This window comes from Myotis myotis, unplaced genomic scaffold (assembly GCF_014108235.1).
Source record: "Myotis myotis isolate mMyoMyo1 unplaced genomic scaffold, mMyoMyo1.p scaffold_m19_p_10, whole genome shotgun sequence".
Lineage (NCBI taxonomy): Eukaryota > Metazoa > Chordata > Mammalia > Chiroptera > Vespertilionidae > Myotis > Myotis myotis.
In genome coordinates, this window is record NW_023416314.1 from 76047956 (window position 1) to 76064030 (window position 16075).

Genomic DNA, 16075 nt, shown 5'->3' on the forward strand with positions numbered 1-16075 from the left:
TCTATGAGAGAGACACATTGGTTGCCTCCTGCACGAGCCCCGACCAGGGCCCAGACGGGGAGGAGCCTGCAACCAAGGTACGTGCCCTTGGCTGGAATCGAACCCGGGACCCTTTGGTCTGCAGGCCGACGCTCTATCCACTGAGCAACACTGGCCAGGGCTAAGTCAGTCTTTAGTGATGTCATGCAGTACACTGACACATCGCAGGCTTTGTGCTTGTGTTGGCAGCGACGACCTACCGTGAGTCTGCACGGTCTGAGCATCAGACTGGCCTGCAGGGGACAGACATTCATTCCAAACCCCTCCCCCCATCTCTTCTGACTTCCCATCATGGGCCTGTCCGAGAGCAGCAGCTGCCGTGGATTGGTTTGATTTCTGTGTACACCAGCTTTACCCGGCTTAATAAACACAAAGCTTCCATAGTGTTCCTGTAAGCAGGAGCAAAAACCCTTTCCTCAGAAGGGATTATTTCTAGGGCCGTGCAACATTCAAAAGCAGCGGTGGCCACCCTGTCAGACCTCGCGGACCACAGTGGTCTGTGGCCGGCCGGTTGGTGACCGCTGTTCAAAAGGATCAGATGCCTGTGAGAGTCCAGAGTCCAGGACCATCAAATTGGCCGGGCCATGGGGAAGCCCCGGTCTCCTCAAGACTGCCTTCCAGGAAAGGACCCCTAAGTGAGCCCAGTGGGCCTCAGAGCCGGAGGTTGAGAGGGCCACTGACTGTCGAGGGGGATGCGCCTGTGCAAATCGCTCCAACACAGGCTGGCTCCCTGGGGCTGCTGGAGGAGCAGAGCGTGCTCAGGGCTGTGCCGGGCACTTCAGGGCTGCGCCGGGCTCTTGGGAGCGAGGCTGGGCTCTTTGGGGTCAGCTTGGCTTTTTGGGGCTACGCTCAGCTCAGCGAGAGTGGAGCCTGCCTCTCTACTCCTATAAGGAATCGATGAAGGAAACCATTCCTTAACAGAGCACAAGCTCTGCGGCCCCAGGTACTTACTGCCCTTTGGGACTGGCTCCAGCTGTTTGGGGCTGGGCCAGGCTCTGCCCTTTGGGCCGGGGCTTTGTCTGTTTGGGTCTGGGCCTGCGGACTGTTGACATGAGCCCACATTTCCACTCTGCTTCAGTCCCCTGTGCCTTGGTCCTCCCAGTACTGGTTCCCCTGAGGACGGGCGAGGTCATCTCGGCCTCCAGGGCAAGGGCAGGGACTGCCTGGCCCTCCTTCGGATGACTCCTGAGCCTCCCCACTGGCTTCCGTCATAGTTTCCCAAGGGAGGACAAGGCCCAGAGCTGAGGCGGACAGGGCAGGCCACCCACGCCCACTGGCAGTGGGAAATGCTTTATTGAAAGAAAGCAATAAATAACACTGTGATAAAAAGAGTTCCAAAGTGGACTGTACATACTGTTACATAATCGGGACGTTCACAAAGGGTTACTAGAAAAACAGAAGGGCCAGAGCCAACTGTCCAAGTCGCTCGGAGCCGAGAGCGAATGTCGGGACACGCCATCTTCTGTCTCCGCAGCGGCTGCAGAATAAATAATGCACCGTGATCCGCACGCAGCCCCTGCTGGCTATGCCACGTGCCATTAAAAAAGGGCCCCTGGCTACTCAGACCGTCCAAAATGGCTACATCATCAACCCTAAAAAATGCATGGCTGGGTCCATTCTTTAAACAAGTTTACAAACAAATGTAAAACGATGTTCTAAGTAAGAAAAATAAGGCCTTTATTAGTTGCGCAGCATTATTCTCAGGAGCCCGTGCGTCATCTCTGCATCCACGTCTCTGCGATGTGCGTGTGGCCGCCGTGATTGGTCCTCGTGTGGGGGTGCCGGTGCCTTCCCGGGGCAGAGCCGGAGGCTCCCCACCTGCTTTTTCTTGTCCAGCAGAGAGCTGTCCCCAGCTCACGGCTCTGGCCGTCACTGAAGACGTCTCCAGTCCAGAGACGAGGCTACAAAGCACTGAGCCGGGCCCAGGAGTTCGTAGTGTTCTGATTCGTCCTTTCAGTCCAAATGTCTAACCCAGGTATATTGTCGCTGCAGAAGGAAGCAGTTCTTGCTAGAAAAAGTATAGCAAGGTCAGTCATTAAACTCCAACAGGGACTGCAGGAAACGTCTGCCCATTGCACAGGGACTGCTGTGCAGCTCGGAGAGGCCACTGCACGGTGTCAGGCCGACTTCAGAGACCCAGTGAAAGTCTTTTCTCTGCTGTGGCTTATTATCAAAAAATTAAACAGTGATAATTACAGAAAATGCATAATTTACAAACGCCCTACATTTGTTCACAGGATTTTTACATACAAGCATTACAGTACATTCGTTGAAGAGACTAAAATTAGACATAGGGACATGACTTGGTCTGATAGGACATTTATAGCCCAGATACACATGAAAAAGTAAGTAACTGTATAAATGAAGGCATAAGTTTACATAAATATAAGAAACATTAGATTCTAAAATATTTTCTTTATGGTACTTGTGAAATTTTCACTGATTAAAAACTCTGTAATAAAATATCTCAGGTCCATATAACAAGTATTGACAGACGGAAGAGTCCATCGAGTTCTAAAAGGCCGTCTCTGCAGGACTCACGGCTGCAGTCACCTGTAGAAGTAGTGTGGATAACCTGCAAACGAAACAGAAAGGCAGCCTTGAGATCATCCAGGAGAGGCACTGCCCTCCATGCCCCACCCCGGGCTCCCGCCTTCCCACTGCCTGCATTCCAGCTGCTCAAGAATTTGGATAAAACACCAAGGACTACGTGTATCAATGAGACAATTTCTTGACTGACTTTATTTTGGCACATGTCTAAAAGTTGTGAATTTTAAAAAAAGATGACAAGCCCTGATCAGTGTGGCTCAGTTGATTGAGCGTCGTCCTGTGCACCAAAAGGCTGCCGATTCGGTCCCCAGTCAGGGCACTTGGCCAGTTTCAAGCTCGATCCCCAGTAGGAGGCGTGCAGGAGGCAGTGACTGATGTTTCTCTCTCACGTAGATCTCTCTAAAATCAATAAAAGCAGCCTGGCCAGTTTGGTTCAGTGGTTGAACATTGACCTATGAACCAGGAGGCCATGGTTGATTCCTGGTCAGGGTACATGCCTGGGGTGTGGCTCAATCCCCATTAGGGCGTGCAGGAGGCAGCCAATCAATGGTTCTCTCTCATCATTGAGGTTTCAATCTCTCCCTCTCCCTTCTTCTCTGAAATCAATAAAAATATATTTAAAGATAAAATCAATAAAAGCGTATTAAAAAAAGTGATGAAACCAATCAAATAATCCAGCTGAGAGATGACAACAGAACAGGGCCCTCCATCCAGCCCTCAGAGGGTGACAAGGGCTGCCCCCCGCACCCCGCTCCCGGCAAGGGTATGCCCCTCAGGAACTGATCTTGGTGATGGCCAGGCAATTCTGTTTTTAAAACCAGTCTCTACATTGAAAGGCTATCAGCAAGTGTCACAGCACGGTACAGAGTCATGAAACAATTCCTTAGGGCTGGTCACCAGGAATGTGTGACAGCCAGCTAGCACCAAGACCTGGGGCCACGCCGGCACACGCACAGGGTGCAGGGACCAGTGCCTGGCACTCTGAACCACCGCCAGCTAAGAGCCGGTTCCTCTTTTCTGCTGTGTTCAGCCTCCCCACTCCGAAAAGGACGTGAGCAGACGCTTAGAAGAAGCCAGCTTCCTCAAGCTTAGGGACAGCAGGAGTGCACACTCTGGCTCCGTGGCCAACGGCAAGTACACAGCACCAAAGCCACCTCCGTGGCGCAGAGGCCGCGCCTCTCCAGGTTTAGTGCCTAGAGTGGGCGCTCCAGGCCCGAGCCGCCTCAGACCGGCTGCAGGATGCTGCTCTACTCACCACAGGAGGCGTCAGCAGGAGTAAGTCCTGACTGTGGCGGAATCCAGCCTCTGCGCTCCTGACACACTGCCTGCGCGACGCCCCGGGAAGAAGCATGCAAACACAGCGTGCAGTTAGTGTGGGCATCACACGAGGGCACTGGCACACACGCACACCTGCCACCGCCACCATGAGGGTCCCAGGGAGCCTTCCAGAGGGGACGTGATGGGCCAGGGAACCTACGTGTCACCAACTGTGGTGACCCTAAGTGTCTCTGCGTCTCCCAAGCAGCCCTGCAGTCACTGCAAGTTAACCCCCAAACAGTGTCGCTGCATCGGTGACAATTTCACCACGTACATCTACGTGCACGACTACTTAACGTGATGACTTTCTCCTTAAGCATCCAGAAAAGAGAGCAACTGGATTTCCTTTCCACCCTAAACGCTGCATCTGTAAGGAGGCGGGGAAGCCCAGCAGTGACTGAGCTGTTACCAGTCCACTCGGGGGAGGCCAGAGTCCAATGCCCACCTCCCAGCACCCTCTCCGTCCGCCTGCCGAAGGACGGGCTGCTCCCCCAGGAGGCCTCAGGGCAGGAAGGGGCCCAGGGGCGTGGTTTCGGGGGGTGGCTAGAGGACAATGACTTATCAAAGGACCTGAAGCCACTGTCAGTTTCTCTGGGAAACAGTGCACACCACGGACTTTTTGGTTAAGAAGCACACTGCACGGCCCAGGAGATAAGCCCCAGTTCTTCCTTACAAATCTAAGAAATTTTCAAAAGTATGTAGCAGATATTCAAGGTTCCCAATTACACATTTTTGGTTTTCCACCAGGAACACATTAGTAACATTCTGCTAAGGTTCTAGGAAGGATGCTAAGACAGCTGGTGCTGCTGCAGAGAATGGACAAGCTTATAAATCCTTCCAATTCCATGTGCCAGGAAACCTGCTGCAGTTCATCTTACACGCCCTCATTTCAACAGCCATTAAAACAGCCCATTTAATCAGGTTTATGCCTTAGTTACCATACAGGGTAGAAAGTCGTCTTCCCATATAACATGCTCCCTATACCTTTTCTAGAAATAGTTTTAATTCATCTAAACTCTAATCTCAATATTGCTGTTATTAAGGAAAAGGTGTAATGAGGAAAATAAGAAAGCACCCAGGCTGTTTAATAAGTCACAGGCCAAATTAAAACTTATGAAAATTATCTGCGTGCTCCTTTAAAGAAAAATGTGACTGTTTAAAAAGCTCCTGGCTTCCCCCGATAAGCATATTACTCAGAGAGACATTGCCTTCTAACAGGAAGGCTGCCCTGCAGCCTGGCCCGCGGCTTGGTTGGCTGGAGCGCCATCCCGCACGTCGAGAGGCGATGGACTCGATCCCTGGTCGGGGCACGTGTGGAAGGCACCAGATTGATGTGTCTAACATCTATGTTTCTCTCCCCTTACTGACTAAATAAATAAAAAATAATAACAATGTTCCCTACAAGCCATCCTCATTAAAAGTGTCCAGCTTAGCCAAGGTCTTATTTATATAAATGCACTTTTCTCTGATTTTTACATAGGCAAGTGAGACAAAACTTTTAAACCCACTTATGGGAAGGGCTAGTTAACATGAAAAACAGTAAAACCACATCAGTGCCCTTTTTAACTTCTCTAGGGCCCCCACTTCAGAAACGAGAATGGAGCCATCTGTCACAGGAGCATGAATACTGACTTGTGCCGGCCACACACTGAGAGCTTTATGGGGATCACTCCTCTGGCCGTCGAATCAGGCCGATGAGGAGGACCGCTGCACGACCATGTCACAGATGGGGAAGCAGGCGCAGTGCCTGCCGTCGAGCGGGCAGAGCACAGTGGCTGTCTGAGGCCTGATTTGAGACCAGGACTGCAGGGGCAGCGCAGTCAGCAGGACCGGCTCCCATCTGGGGATGACTCCCCAGGCCTGCAAGGTCTCCATCCCTCTGTGACAGGCAGTGTCGTGGACGGGTCCCAGCAGGGACAGGGAAGAACAGAAAGGGAGCCCTCCCAGGGTGCAGGGTGCCGACTGCTGTTAGGTGGACTTGGCCGTTGCCCAGTGTGGAGAGAGGTCCTGGGAGTAAGTGCTGCGGGCTGAGAGCCACCACACAGCTGCTACAGCGAATTCTAGCGCTGCCTGTCATGCCCACGTCCTCACATGCACGGATGTCCATCTACACGGAGGACACGCAGTGCTCAACATCATGCATTGGAAGAATATGAATATTCAACCAGACACAAACATAAATAAAACATTTCCTATTGTTAAACTTTTATAAACAGATATTAAGATTAATTCTAAAACATTTAAGCCGGGGCATGCAACAGGACTGAAATGCCTCGTAACAGATTAAACGGCCGTGCTCCATCACTACCCACACTCCAGCCACCAAGCGTCCACGTACCGTCCAGCTGCATCTTCTTGGGCGGCACGGAGGGCGAGGACAGGGAGGAGGTGACCCGGAAGTTTGCAGGGAGAGTCTCTGCTGATCCAGCAGCTAAGCCACGAACGTCCTTTGGTCTAAATTTTTTTCTCCAAGAAGGTGCTCTCCTAAAGGTCTTATCATCGTCCTGGAAAGTAAAGGACAGAATACAAAATGACTGTAAAATAAAGGACAAGAAAATAGTGGTTTTCAGCCCTTTGAAATGATGGCTGGACTCGCGGCCGCACTCTCATTCACATGCACCCCACCCGTTCCTGACGACCATATGCCTCGGGGACCGACTGGGAACCTGACTGAGAGGTGGTGGGCAGCACTGGCACCGAGGCCCTAACTGGGCAGAAATCTGCACTGTCCTGGCCGCCGGGGTGATGCTCCTCCCCTCCACCACCACGAGTCACTTCTGATCTTGCAAAAATCACGTCCTAACTATGCAAGAGGACACATCTTTGTCTTAAAAATAGCCATCAAGCTGTAAGGATTCTGTCTTATGCTGGGGTGGAGCCAGCAAGTGCTTCAAATTCAAGTTTCCTTCAGACCCGAAGAAGAGAGTAATAACAGTGTGGGAATCAGTGAGTCATGGTTTTGTACAAGGAGAAATTAACATTTTTATGTTTAACATACTTCCGAAACAGTCCCCCAAATGTTCCCAACACACAGCTTACAGACTCCATTCCTAGGCTACAACCAATGTTTTATGAACATTTTTGAGGGTTATCAAACGTTAAATAACAAAAAACAACCTATCTTACTGAAAATGTTAGTTTCTTAATAGCTCATTTGTTCCTAAAGTTTTAAGAACAAAGCCTAACTTAAAGTAAACACATGGCCACACTTAGCAGAGACACCACTGAAGTTATTAGGCTGGAACTTACTTCACTGAACCGCCTGTCGGTGCCCACGACCAAGAGGTTGTTAAACTCTCTCTCCAGGACAGTGCGAGCCTGAAAGCATAAAACACTCGACTTCAGTCTCACTTGGGAAGGAGGGGTCAGCACAGCACAGCTGTTCTTTCAACCAAGACTTTAAAAACCTTTGAAGGGAGGGAGGGGGAAAGGGAGACAGCCGTTATATTTTCAACAATAAAGATAAAAACTAAAACAAAATAAATAAAAAACCTTTGAAAAAGCTCTGATTGCCTTGAGCCATGACAGTGACCCAAATCAGGGTTTTCCTGTGGGGTTCCCAGACGGGCTTCTAGGAACTGCAGTGGGAAGGGTGTGTGTGGGTAGTGCAGCCAGGGGAGCGCCATGGGTGGGGGCGGAGTACTGGCAAAGCACATGCATCCTCTCAGAGGAATAAAGAATGTCCTGGCTCTCAAACGAGCCCGCAAGTCAGAAAGGACCAGGCAGGCGGCAGCGCACAGAAAGGACTGCCCTCCGTCGTCCGGCACGCGGAAGGTATGGAAGGTATTTCTCTTCCACCTAAGGTTGGATATGGATGCAACTTCCATGAGCATATGGACCTGAATGAAAACTTCCCATTATTTTATCGTTAAGACTCATGCAACTGGACATGAAAAGAGGACACAAATAACGGATCTGAACTGCCACATCCGGGTTAGGTGGGGAAAGAGGTGCCGCGCTGCTGGAGGGTTTACGTTGTGTCTCCATTTCGGTAACTCGCTGAAGGTCCTGGTCAGGAGAGCCGAGGGGACACGGACTGCGTGGGGCCGGGCGGGCGTTACCTGGGTGTTCTGCGTGGGGATCTGCAGTAGGAGGGCCAGCACGTTGAAATCGAAGGTTTCGTCTAAGGCCATGAGCGCCCCGTGCACCCCGCTCTCCAGGAGGTTGTTTGCGTATTCTTTCAGACCAATAGACAGGACCCAGCGAATCACGCGATCGTTGCTCCAAACAAGCACATCTGCAGGGAACAACAGGACGCAAGTGACTTCAGAAGGCTGTCTCCCTCATGTGTCCCCTGAACCCAGGACCAGGGCTCCTGCATGGGCCCTGATCCTTCAGTGCCTGCCTCAGCCAAAGCTCCACGGGCCAGGAAGCACTGCTGAGTGTGCACCAGCCACTCACTGACCAGGGATCGGAAGCAAAAGGACAGACGGGAATCTGAGTGCTCACCAGGTGCCAACTCGACTCACACACAGACTTGAGAATACTTGAAACACGTTCCTCCCATCACAGGAGCTGGCACCAACATGCATGCCTTGCTCACTCAACACAAACTTCCTGCTTATGATCTTGAAGCCATTTTTCTTGTCCCACTTTTAAAAGAGAGAAACGTAAAGATATTCTCCAGAATACTAGGATACTAGGAATTTGGAATTGGGGGGGGGGGGGGGGCAACAGAAGATCTTACATTATGCAAAGCAATAAATTATTAAATTCGCTCTAAAAATACCTCTCTAAAATACATACAGATGATCATCACTGCTTTCAAAGACAGCTTTTGTCAATTGTAAAAAGATTTAAAATGAATAGAAAAAAACAAGACAGATTTACACATTTAATTTCTAAAGCCCCTTTCTGGATAAAGGACAACACACACACACACACAGTGAGCGCGGGCTTACAGTTGTTCTCATGAGTCACATCAACTCAAACACAACTAGACTATTCTTCCAATGGGCCATCACCCCCAAAACACGTTTTTCATCTTCCATTTCTTTCTTCGTGAGAGTTGGGGACAGCAGCATTTACAGAGCCATGGGAGGATTAAATAAATTAACCCACAAAGAAAAGCATTCTGGTCTCCCGGTCCAACATCTGCATCTTCTCATGCTTCCCCACCCGTTTTCTTTTTCTTAATATGTTTTTATTGATTTCAGAGAGGAAGGGAGAGGGAGAGAGAGAGATTGAAACATCAATGATGACACGTCCCACACTGGAGTTCAAGCCCACAACTCAGGCATGTGCCCCAACCGGGAATCAAACTGACCTCCTGGTTCACAGGTCGACGCTCAACCACTGGGCCACGCCAGCCAGGCCCCACCTGTTTTCTAACAGAAACGCCTTTGCCTTCTTTGCCATAGGAAGCTCCCACCCAGCCTCCAGGCTCAGCTGGAATGTTAGCCCTGCACTGTTCCCCCTGCCCTGGGAGCAGGACCACCTGCTCTGTTCTGTGGCTCAAGTTCTGGAGTCAGTGGCCAGAGCAGCATTCACACCTCCATCAGGCGAGTGAAGTGCAGGCTCTTGCCCACCCTGCTCAGCGGTCCTGAAAGGAGTGGGGAGGTACCTGTGTACCCCCACAAGGAAAGGCTGAGTCAGAGGGAGAACATGCACCTCGATGCACCCAACCACAGACTAAGGATGCACAAGCTTCTCCGGCCGCAGCGGGACCTTGAAAAGCCCTCTTTCTCCCACCCTATCTGTGATGACTCCAGGCTCATCTTCCCCACTCAGAGCCTTTCCTGATTTTTTTAAATATGGGAAGCAGAGACATGCTAAATCAATTAGACATGAGGTACTAGCCTTTTACTTCATTCTGGCTTTCTTCTCTTTTCCTTTCCAGTTCTTTTCGGTCATAATTTAACCTTCGCAGGCACATAATTCCGCACTGGAAACTGTTTCTATTTATTAAAAACAAATAATAAAAATTATAAATAAAAAAAAAGAGAAAAAAATGGCAACAGTCACAAGTCAGCCAAGCAATAAGCACTCTGGCAACGACGTGCCTGTGGAAGCTGTCGACCATCTTCAGCTGCCCCCGCAGGTCCTTCTTGGTCAGGTGGTCCAGCATGCGCGCGTCCACCAGGCACTCCATGAAGTAGCTGCGGTACTGCGGGAGGCCCAGGCTGGGCAGCCACTCGTTGCCGATCCACTCGTGGTTCATGTCCCCGTACGCCAGCGTCTGCTTTCAATAATTGAGTATAATCAGTTCAGAAAAAAACCAGGAAAGAGGTCACAAGAACAGTTTCAATAATCTTTACACTGGATGTTTAGTCTATGACATATTCCCAAAGGCTAAAAACTAAGTACATCATTCTCCTTTATAATATCAAAATCATTTGCTCTCCTGTTAACTACCTTAAAATGTTCGTAAAACTTTATACAAAAGGAATTATACTAATAAAAATCTATGACTCATTTGTGTTTATAAATTGAATCTATTTACTGAACTACAACAGAACTGTAACTGACTATATATTATCTTTCTGGAATATGTTTTATGTGTAATAATATAAAACCAAAGAATGACCATGACTCATGAACAAGTTTGAAGGGCCTACCCACCTGTACTCATTAAGTAATCTTTGCTGGCTTTAATTTTAATACTTTGCTTTCTAAATTTTCTTAAAACCTGTTAATTTCAAAATCAGTTAGAAAAGTGAATAAAATTGTTTTAAAAGAATAGATAAAAGAGCTGATGGGTCTGAAAGGAAAAACAGACACACACACACAGGCCCACTCTCAGTTCATCACCCTCTACCTCATTAAGGCCGTGGATGCCTCCAGTACCAAGTCCCCGACCTAATGGGCATGTCATAGCGCACTCCACAGCTACAAGGGCATATGGAGCATTCTTCACGACAGACAGAGCTCAATGTACACACAGAGAATAAAATCATAAAATGTGCTCCAACCTCAAAAGAATTAAATTAGAAATCGATAATAAAAAGGTAAATGAAAACTCCTGAATACTTGGAAAGCAGCATACTTCTAATAACCCATGTGTCAAAGAAGAAATCATAAGAGGAATGAGAAAATATATTAAACTGAGTGAGTGAAAACACAATATATTCAAAAAGTATGGGATACAGCTAAAGCAGTGCCTTGAGGGAAATTAATAGTATAAATACTTAAGATATAATTGAGGAAAGGTCACAAATCAATAATCTAAGATTCTACCTGAAAAACCTTGAAAAGAACAAATGAAATCAGAAGGAAGGAAATGAAGCAGAACGAAGAAAAGAAAAAGAGCAGAAACCAATAAAACAGAAACCAGAAAAATTAAAAATAAAATAAAACTAAAATCTGTTTCTTCATAACTATCAATAAAATTGTCTATCTGCGACCCCTGAAAATACAGCCTACATATCAGATATTTACATTATGATTCACAACAGTAGCAAAATTAGTTATGAAGTAGCAACGAAAATAATTTTATGGTTGGGGGTCACCACAACATGAGGAACTGTATTAAAGGGTCACAGCATTAGGAAGGTTGAGAACCACTGGACCCTTCACCAGAGTACTAAAACAAAACAAAAGACATTACCAATATTAAGAATGAAAGGGGATAAAGGTTCATATCCTATAGATATTGAAAGAATAATAAGGGAAAATTGTGAATAACTTTAAGCAACTCAGACAATCTATGAAAGCCACTGAGTAAGAAGTGTATGACCTCTATCTATTAGAACTTTTTTGTAGTTACAAACCTTTTCACAACCAAAATTTCTGTCCTAAATGGCTTTACAGGTGAATCCTACCTAACAAACATTTATGAAAAAAGAGCAATTCTATAGACTATTTCAAAAAAGTGAAGAAGAAATGCCGAACTCATTTGACGAGGCCAGCATTGTCCTGACATTGAACCCAGACAAATGAATGTATTACAAGAAAACTATAGACCAATATCCCTCAGAGACACAGATGCAAAACTCCTTGTAAAACATTAGCACAGCAAATCAGTAATATATTAAAGTCATGAAATAGGACAAGTGGGGCTTTTCTCGAGAACTTAAATTTGGCTCAACGTCTGAAAATCAATGAAATTCACCATATTAATGGACTGAAGAGAAAAACCGCATCTGAAAGATGAGCGGAGGCATTTGACAAAATTCACCATTCCTTTAGGGGCGTCTCAGCCTTCTGAGTGGAAAAACCCGCCTCGATCTGATGAAGGGCCTCTACCAAACACAGCGCTGACACCCCTCCACGGGAAAGACTACACGCTCCTCCCCTGGTCAGGACAGAGCAGGGACGTTATGCAAAGCTGAGCGGCAGCTCCTAGCCACTGTGACAATCAAGCATGTAACTGGTGAGAAGAGAACATCTTTATTGGTAGGAGACCTAACAACCCGGGAAATGAATCTACAAGACAGCCGTTACAACTGAAGAGTCCAGTCAAGCTGTAGGGTACAAGGTAAAGATATGAAAATGAACTGTATTTCCAAACACTAGAAAGGAACTGGAAACGGAAATTTTAGAAATGCCATTCACAATGCCATGAATCGCCACGGACGCCTTGGGTAAATCTAACAGAATAGGTGCAGCTCTGTCCAGAGCAGAAAGGAGCCCGTGTGTGCAGTATGTGACACACGTCAAAGAGACACGGGTTCTTCAGCCCGAGACCAAACTGACCCACAGGCTGCTGCCCGGATCCCTGGACACAGCAACCCTCCCTCCTACCACGTTGTTTTGAAAATATGGTCTCTAAGCTATTATTTATTCCAACCAAGCTGAAAGGAATGACTCCAACAACAATGCTCAAATTCTAACAAAAAAAGTTTTACTATTTGCTCTAAACAACCATGAGGGAGAAATACAGACTTTTTTGGACACTGTCACAATATCATGTTTTTCTCAGTCTTTCAAGCCTCACTTTCATTTCACAGACACTTAGAGCATGGGTATCTGGTACTGCTTTCTTGCTTGCTGAGTATGTAATTCTTAAATTGACACAAAATGCAAAGAAACTTCTAAACAGAAAATTCTATGGAAGAAGAACCCTCCTTATTCTCATCTACTCACTCTAGTCTAGTTACTTCCTCCTGGCAGCGATGGGAGCTCCTGGGAGTACCGGCTCATCCCAGGGAGACCCACATCTCCTGGGCTGCCATCACAGGCCTCTGAGAAACGCACGCAGCAGGGTCTCGTGGTCAGAGAATGTGGGCGACAGGAGACAGCCACAGCACAGGGTGTTTTCCCATCATTGGAATGATCACAAATTCAATTCAGACCTTTGAGCTCTGTAGAACGGGGTGCTGGGAGGGCCCAGGGCCGTCCTGTCCCCTGCTGCGTCTGGAAGCAGCAGTCTCGCGGGTGGACACACTGATGGTGCCTGCCCAATGGCTGCATCTTGACATGTTCTTCCCCCAGTGCCCATGGGCACCTCGAACTTTCCTGGCTGCAGAGCTGCCGCCGTGGGGCGGCATGGGGTGGGCACCGAACGACTCCCGCACTTGGCAGCACCCGGACCCACCTCTCCTTCCTCTCATCTAAAAGCCCAGTGGCCTTGGCTCACGCCGAAGACCGCATGCTGGCTAATTCTGGCGCCATCAGCACAGCTCGCCCTTGCTTACATTTCCAGAGCAAGAGCAAGTGTTCAGCTTATGTAATTTATACGTCGTGCCTCTGATGCAGGGATTTCCTACGGCAGAGCTCTGCTTCTCACTATAAAGTTCAGTGACATGTAAGGAACTATGAAACGCCCCCTTTTTAATTCTAGTGGTCACCACTGACCCTGTGAAGGTGGACAGGGCATTTACCTGGAGAAGCAGCCAGACCATAGGTGGGGGCGGGGAGCTTAGGGAATCCTGCTTGAGCTCCCCTCTTTTGTTTAGGAAGTTGATGTAACTGGCTTTATTTTAAGGGGACCAATAGGAGAAACAGGGGTGTCAACCATCAACTGTAATTAGGAAAATTCTCATTTAAAATTATTGTTTTTCAGATACACAATCTCCAGATCCATGCGCAATGCCTTTAAGGAGGCCTCGGGAGAAAAGGCCTGCCCACACCTCCCGGCTCCGAGGTGCTGCTGAAATGCACAGCACACGGCAGTGCTGGCGGACGCAGGAGGGAAGCCACTGCTTGGCACAGCTGCAAACCAGCTGGGACAAAGCTCGCTGGAGCTGAAGAACCAGGAAGTTGAAAATCCAGATGTACACTAAGTGAGAAGAGGCTGAACTGAGGTTTCCATAGGAGGAAAGCTGTTAGTTAGCTCACACAGTGTTAAGAAAGTACCCACACAGACTCAGAGGTGAGCCTCTGAACCTACTTGTGTTGTTAATGTATTAGAAGGGTTTTCCCATCAGCAGATCTTGTAACTACAGTGACCCTATTGGGGACTGAAATATCTAATCTCAGGAGCTGCTGAGACCACAGGACTTTGCATAAAGGCCACACGTCAGGCAAAGTGATCTATGTTCATGAGAGTGAACCACTGTGTCCCTAGGAGAAAGCTGAGAAATGTTCAAAATTGTCCATGAGACATCCTCTATGCACTCTTGAATCCTATGCTTGGCTTTGACTGATGCTTTCAATCATTAACATTAATATGATTAAATTAAGATGTTAAAAACGTCAAGAAAAGTAAATTACAAGTTTTCATACGCCAATTCTTTTTGTTGCTGTACATATAGTGAAGAATAGATTATAGAAAGTCTCCAACCTGAGCCCAGCTTCCCTCCTCATCCTCCTGATGTTACGTGGTTAGGGATGCAAGAGAACACACACATATGGTTAGTACTGTGAGCTTGGAACGCAAAACAGTGAACGCGGGCAGTGCAGCTTCACCAAGGGAAGGCTCAAATAGCACAAGCACCATGCAGAACGCATGCACAACCCACACGCCCTCTCGCATGCAAGGAGCAGGCGTCCATGCCCAGCGCACCCACTGAGGAGGAAACTCGGGTCGGGCCCTCACAGTGGGGGCTAAACTGAGGTCTCCCCTCAAGAGAAAGGAATTCAATCTAAACAGAGCTGGTCTACCAACTTTAAGTTCATGACAAAAAAAATCTAAAAGAAGATAAAATACGAATTCTACTGCACACATTGGACCCAGACCTAAAAGAAGTATGCATCGGGAACAATATGGTGTGGAGGACACCCTGTCCCTGCTCTGAGCGGGGTGCCCTGAGGGACACGAGCCCGGGCGGGACTGACCGTGCGTGGCGTGGCGGTGAGCGTCTCCATCTCTTCGTGCGTTAACCAGACATTTCCTGTGGTCTAGGGTGACCCATGACCACGCCCATCCGGGATAAGGGGAGCAGTGACGAGAAGGAAAGGTGGCAGACATGTCAGCCACAGGCACGTAAGAGCAGGCGACGCAAAGGGTGTCCTTTTCACCTTCATGTCAGATGTCCACATGGAAGTAACATGTTACCACCAGCTCTCCCCTTTTACAGAGTAGCCACACCTCACTGACACTGTGCTGTCAACAGCAGGAGAGCAGCCCACGCCTTCCAGGTGTACCTGCCACGCTTACCACCTGAGGTACCTGACAGGCACAGAGGAAACAGGCCGTACTCCTGAGAGCTGTGACTGACTGTCGATTCAATAGATTGAGTGCAGTCTGACCGACAGCACAAAGGGCACAGCACAAAAGCAGGTTCCGTTATGGGAAGACGGTCCTCAGCAGGGGCCGCCGAGAGTAGCCTCCCACCTGGACAACCTCGTGTGGGGGCACCAGGAGGCTGGGAGCAGGGCTGTGTCCACAGAACGGCCCCCTCCCCTCAGCTGGCCTAGGAACAGGCCCTAGCCCCGGGATCCTCAGGGAACAGCTGCCCTGGTCTTGGGGTGCAGGGAAGGCTCCCCCAGGGGAGGTGTGCTCTCACTGCCTACTCAGGAGCTGTCTTTGTCACGAGTTTACGAAACACTGGGGAACCACCGGCTCCTTCCTTTCTAAAAAGGCAAATGAGGTGAACTGGGACAAGCCCACGGGACAAGAGCATCTGGGCAGCAGAGACAGGGGTGCTGTTCACCCCGCCTTCCCTACTAAACAAAACCAACACACGCGCTCTTGACTCACTGTGAGGAGCAGCTACGCGTTCGAATCAGGCCTTGGCCTCCACTCAGACGAGTGTCTATGCGGCTCTGAGGGGCCTGACCAGGTCTTTTCTCCAGAGCAGACTCAGAGCAGAGAGGCCCGGAGCCAATGCCAGAGCTGCCCAGACCC

General features: G+C 48.7%; 1 protein-coding gene across 9 annotated transcripts in view; it reads right to left on the reverse strand.

Moving 5' to 3' along the window:
- Positions 1 to 1281: 1281 nt before the first annotated feature.
- The window catches only part of PPFIA1 (PTPRF interacting protein alpha 1), a 54008-nt gene continuing 39214 nt past the window's right edge, over positions 1282 to 16075 (reverse strand). For 3 of the 9 annotated variants that reach the window (XM_036326331.1, XM_036326329.1, XM_036326334.1), the window contains 7 exons: positions 9909 to 10084; positions 9706 to 9803; positions 7968 to 8143; positions 7156 to 7224; positions 6245 to 6410; positions 3845 to 3914; positions 1282 to 2614 (listed from right to left, as the gene is read on the reverse strand). In XM_036326331.1, coding sequence (XP_036182224.1) covers positions 3856 to 3914; positions 6245 to 6410; positions 7156 to 7224; positions 7968 to 8143; positions 9706 to 9803; positions 9909 to 10084 — 744 coding nt within the window. In that variant the 3' untranslated portion in view covers positions 1282 to 2614; positions 3845 to 3855. The other 6 variants (XM_036326332.1, XM_036326335.1, XM_036326333.1 and 3 more) reach the window with 5 other exon arrangements.